This window comes from Helianthus annuus, chromosome 11 (genome assembly GCF_002127325.2).
Source record: "Helianthus annuus cultivar XRQ/B chromosome 11, HanXRQr2.0-SUNRISE, whole genome shotgun sequence".
Lineage (NCBI taxonomy): Eukaryota > Viridiplantae > Streptophyta > Magnoliopsida > Asterales > Asteraceae > Helianthus > Helianthus annuus.
In genome coordinates this window covers 57,846,966-57,852,736 of record NC_035443.2, presented here as the reverse complement: position 1 = coordinate 57,852,736, position 5,771 = coordinate 57,846,966, and the positions used below count along the sequence as shown (strand labels likewise).

General features: G+C 33.1%; 1 protein-coding gene across 1 annotated transcript; it reads right to left on the bottom strand.

Moving 5' to 3' along the window:
* Positions 1-681: 681 nt before the first annotated feature.
* On the bottom strand, positions 682-5,032 carry LOC110922424. Its single transcript, XM_022166732.2, has 5 exons — positions 4,877-5,032; positions 4,705-4,802; positions 1,966-2,088; positions 1,698-1,859; positions 682-1,582 (listed from the first exon to the last, which is right to left on the bottom strand). Exons 2-5 carry the CDS (start codon positions 4,735-4,737, stop codon positions 1,484-1,486), a joined length of 417 nt encoding a protein of 138 aa, XP_022022424.1. The 5' UTR covers positions 4,738-4,802; positions 4,877-5,032; the 3' UTR covers positions 682-1,483.
* Positions 5,033-5,771: the final 739 nt, after the last annotated feature.

The window sequence follows — 5,771 nt, the reverse complement described above, 5'->3', positions numbered from 1 at the left end:
TGTGTGTTTGTTTCTCTACTTGCTACTAACTCGGTTTGCTTGCTAGCTTGGATTCTGCACTCGCTAGCAGGTTTGTATAACAAGGTTTAGGTTCGTAATCCTCCGCGAAAAAGGGACCTACACTAACAGCTTATTCCTTTAATAAATAAAAGAGTAAATTACTTACCAAATCCCCGTGTTTTAGTAGTTTTAAGTTTTAACCACTTAAATGCAAAATCAAAAAGTTTAATTCTCTGAGTTCTTATCCACTCATTCTATAACGGGACACTTACCATGAAATCGAAAAGGTAAAAAAAAATTAATTTTCTTTTTCAATTAGAACTCCACCAGTTTTTTTTTTTTAATATTTTTTTCTTTTAGTATATTTTCAAAAAATTATTATTTTGATGTCTTAGCGTAGTTATTGATTTTATTAGATAATTGCAAATTTCGTTAATTATTAATTAATTGGAGTTTTTTATTTTGGTATTAACGATCAACAGGTCTTCAATCTAAAAGACTGGGTTGGCCGTTTTCAAAAATAAACCAACTCGAATCCAAGTCAAGCCCTTGGTCAAAAATTCAAATTGGCTTAGAATTTGGCTTAAGCTATATGTTTATCAAATTGTTTGTACCCAAATATTTTTATCACACTCTATACTTCTTTCTTCATTATGACTTCTCAAATAATTACAAGCATTCTAAAGCCGAAGCAGATGTTAAACCCTTGAATAACTATTTATACAATAAATCTATTATAGGAATTGATTACAAAACATAAATTATAAAAAGGTGTATCTTTATGAAAAACTTCAAATCTTAATCAATCATCACAACCAACTCTCTGAATTGTCATTAAAACTAATCTTCAAATCTTAATCAATCATCACAAGCTTCTCACTTTTCTGTGCAAAACTAAAAATTTCCGATTCTTGACAAAAACCATCCATGGGAGTCCAAAAACCACGTCAACAAACCGCATTGTCAGGTCCACAACCACCCGTAGTTGCATATTGTTATTATTTTTGTCGAGCCACACATTGGTTCATGACCACACAATATCGCCAAATGAGTCAACCCATTGTTCACCTAAGCTTCACGCTCAAGCTTCCGGAACACCACACAATATTCATAGTTCGGATCCAAGTTTACCAGGTCCTTCCCTGTGGGCCAGAAAGGGTGTGATACGTACAAATGTACTATCAGAATCATAGGCCTCCGAACTAGCTGGCCTCTTTCTTGACACTCCAGCCTGGGAGTTAACAGCTGCCACTTCCACATCGGGCCCATGTTAGGCCTAATTTTCTGCTTCATCCCTAGGGATATCATTTGGAGCAGCTGCGTCATCTGCATCAGGAACTATATATGACAATATTCGTGTCCAGCCCGTTTGACGCAGATGGTGACCCATCAGCTTTCGAAGTGTTGGGCTTGACCATGTGCCCAAGCCCACTCATTTCTGGACCTGATAAATCATCCAAGCCTCTTCCATCTTCAACCCAGGTTAGTTGTGGCAGTTTCCCAGAGTCTCGGGCTTTAAGTATAGAGTCTGGTTCAGCATCTTTGGCATCAGATGTTCCTTCAATTTGAGGAACAGAGCCTTCTGCAAGGGGAAAAATAAAACATGCATAAGAATTGAAGGGTCAATTCGGGTATGTTTGTTTCGCTGGTATTCACCCATTAAGAAAATAGATAAATTGAAAATTAAATTTACTAACCCGCGCAAGTGTTGAGTGGTGGGATGCAATATTCCATAGAGTATGCAATAATTTTAAACCACTTAACAAATATTTGAAATGCTGCTCATCTGGCTTAAGTGATGATACAATATCTTTCATTATGTGTTGGACAAGAGGTCTTCCTAGATTTTCCACATTTATCTGAAAGATCAAGATGTTTATCACATTTACAAAGACAGTCAGCAAAATTCTATTAATAGTTAAATAATTTAATTTATTAAAATTATAATTAAAAAAATCTACCAACCTCAAAAGATGATCCGTTTATAGTATATTTAATGATACCATTCATGGCATCTCTTATTAGCTTGCCAAGATCCTTAGAACTTAATATAGGAAGCCATTCGACACCAGAAATTAAATCATTTTGCTGCATATCAAAAGTATTCTATAAGTCAGAATATGTGAACATCAATGAGTTAGAAGGACTGAAAATAAAACTCTATGACTATTTGAAAACCAATTTAACAATCACATCACTAAAACAATTAATATTTTTTTGAATAAAAATCTATTTTTCTGTCCTAGCCTATAACCATGATCATGTATAATCTACATACTTTAAACTCACAAAACAAATCATATATCTACATATAGTTGCTCCCATAGTTATCAAATGCGCTAGGCGCACTCTAGGCGCATAGGGCTCGCCTCTCGCCTAGGCGAGAAGCGCAAAAAAAGCGAGGGCTTGAGAAAAAAAAAAGCGCAATCAAATAAAAACATTAAAAAAACAAAGTTATGTACTGAAAAAAGCCAAATCCTCAAATTCCAAAAGTTTTCAAATATCATAAACCTTAAAATAAAACCAACATTATTATGAATCACCAAAATATCCCAAAACCAAAACTGTTAAGACTTGAAAACAATAAAGTTCAGACTTCAAAAAGTAAATAAAATTCAAAACCAAATGTTCTTCAACTTTAAAAATCATCGGAGTCGGAGTCGTCATCCACAGCAATTGCCTTGTCTTTTCCAGCAGCATACACATACGTGTAGTATTTTTTGCCAGCAAAGAACTGTGAATGCTGTGGATACGTCTTATTTGTTATATACAGAACATGAATGAATGTTATATAAAGATAATATATATCTCTTAACTTTTTGAAATTTAAAATATCTTTAAAAATATATACAGATTTGATGAGATATGATTCTAAAAGATTTAAAATTATCTGTAAATATAATCTAGGTTGTTTAAAAGATAGGGTTTTAAAAAAAATAACGTTGCTTTTTTTATCTAGGAGACAAAAGCGGCGTATGGTCGCCTTGGTCGCCCAGGTCGCCTAGGCGGACCAGGCGATCGCTTTTAACACCAGAGGTTGCTCCTAATAGGTGCTTGAACGTTTGGAAACTTATGATTTAGCATACCGATAATATGGTCAAAAGAGACGCTATATGTGAAAAAAGTATAGCAATGATAAAATAAATTAGTTCCGAAACACAAATCCAAACATCCCTGTATAACTAATCATCGTGTTCCCAGTCCGGGCTTTGATGGTTTTTGAATTAAACAGTAAGCCAAATTAACCAATTGGTAACGATTTTTGATAATTGCATATCGAACCACACCGTGACTTGCTTAGCTTTGATTTGGTTTCATGTTTGGACGTATTGAGCCTTTTTATGGTATAACATATTCTATATAGAAATGAGTTTGGTAGACTGAGATGATTGAATACTGAAACTTTGGTTGATTGGTTTGGCTTAAATAGACAATCAATTTCCTAAATTAATAGGTAAACCAAATATAAATTTGAAAACTAACATAAAAAATGAAAAAAGAAACAACAGACTATTAAGGCAAACCGAATACCCAGGTGGCCAGATGAAAAATTAAAATCTAAAAGTCAAACTTTGGAAATAAATACTTTTTTTAAATAACCTCCCAATATATAACCATAAACTTTTTAAAAAAACCTCTAAAATTAAGCAGTTAACAGGTCAACGTTTCTATTAACCCGATCATTCCGGGCTTACATGTTTGATAAATGGGCTATTCTATAAACCCAATCGTGCCCGGCTTTTCATGTTTGATAAACGGGGCTATATTATGCAACCCGAAATCTTATTATTTAATTGTTGTCCACATGTTTCGGTGTTCACATGCCGACAGCTTATTGTTTAAACTACTGGTAACGGTTTTCGATTTCAAAAACAAAAACCTTAACATTTTTAACAGAACCATTACTAATGGTGTGGTTCCAGTTTAGTTTTATAGTTTAGGCTTTATTGGCCCTTTATTTAAAAAAAAATAGTATATAAAATAAAAGTGCAAAAATTAAAGTTGTCCAAATTTAATCAAGTTGTTCGTTTTTTTCTTAATACAAACATAAAATAGGATGCCAAAAAGTATAAGTTCAAAAAAGGTTGTCCATCCAAAATAACCAGAATAAAAGGTTAATCTGAAATACCTAAACAAAGTTTTAAAAGTTGTAGAGCATCCAAAGTTTAAGATAAAATACAAATACATTATTATACCATGGTTTATAACCGAACTATGAACATTCCTAGTTTTAACCCAGTAAAAATTGTCACACAGATTTATACCATGGTTTTTTTTAAACTAAAAAACATGTCTTATTCAAAACTGTACGTCATAACTCTCTTCTTTTATTGAACCGAAGAGAAAAACACAAAAAGAATATAAGAAAAAATGCACATTTGAATGATTAAACAATAACAATTTATGATTCTTGACAATTAAACAAGATAACCCCTAGATTACCGTCTACAAACAAAAAATAAGCAAGAAATTACTGACAAAAAATACATCCAAAATCAAAAGATCTTTGTAAGATAATTACGGAGCATTTTAAATCTTTGTGTATTACTGTTCAATTAAAATATTACTTTTTATAAGGATTCCAATACAAAAAACACATGTTTTCACGTTTATTCATCGATCAAATAAGGATTTCAATACAAAAAAACATCTGTATATATTTAAAAAAGGTTAATCAGAAATGTGATTTTTTAGGTTAGTTACCTGCATCACGTTCGCAGATCTCATCTTCCGCATGGTGATACATTCCTATGAACAATCATCATGCTATCAAGATTAATTAACACGCAATCTTCAGTTCCCTGCAGCATCAGGAATCAGTAAGTCAGTCAGTATAATTATTAACAATATAAACCAAGAATTAAAGATAACTAACCATTCGTCTGTCTAGGATCGGCATGTGGAGGCAGAAGATGCGTCTGAAGCGGCAGTGGTTAACTAGGCCGACAGCGGCAGTCTGAAGCGGCAGTGGTGAACTAGGGTTTACCGACAGTGGCCGGCAGTCAGAAGCGGCGCTGATAATAAAATGGAGAATTAGGGTTTAGATTTATAATGGACTAATGGTGGTTCATGTGAAATTTTGCATTTTAACCCCTCCTTTTTACACTCTATTTATCTATTAATTACCCCTCTGGCCCTTTCATTTAGTTTGTTTGTTAAGACTAGAAAATTATGTAGTTTTTCTTATTATATACTTCAAACCACACATGTTTACGTTAGTTTTCACATTACACAGTCGTGTATCTCTATATCACATTTCATCGAATTAGGTTTGAAGCATTCATCCACGTACATATACGAATTACATGGGTGGGTGGGATAGCCACTCTCATCACACTATTATGCATGTGCTTCAACATCACATAGCAATATGTAATTTGTTGGGCAATTATATGACATGTGTGCTAAGTAGAGTTAGTGAGACTTTATTCTAGCAACTATAACACAAACGTGTGAATTTTTAGATGTTTCATAAATCTTAAGAATTCAACTTTAGATATACTCAAGATTCTTGCTTTCATCTTAGGGAGAAGGGAGGGGGGCTATGATTGTATAGCCAAGTTTAGAGCGTTTCCATATAATTAAGATTTTTTGGTACATTTTAATAGGCGAGTAATATGCCCATGTGTGATTTAACGTTGCATTAATTTAATCTTAGATGTTTTATTAAACATACGACAACACTTAAACGTGTTTAACAACTTATGTCCCTGATGTGCGTGTAGTGTAATATAATTTAGATGTATATTTAAGCCCTTTTTACACTTTTA

Bases quoted from the DNA above. Each gene is read 5' to 3' on its own strand.
- LOC110922424 (XM_022166732.2), bottom strand. From the start codon at position 4,737: ATGCGGAAGATGAGATCTGCGAACGTGATGCAG. The intron at 2,089-4,704 runs GTAACTAACCTA...TTTGATATGCAG, and splicing joins GATCTGCGAACGTGATGCAG to CAAAATGATTTAATTTCTGG. The intron at 1,860-1,965 runs GTTGGTAGATTT...TTGATCTTTCAG, and splicing joins TAAACGGATCATCTTTTGAG to ATAAATGTGGAAAATCTAGG.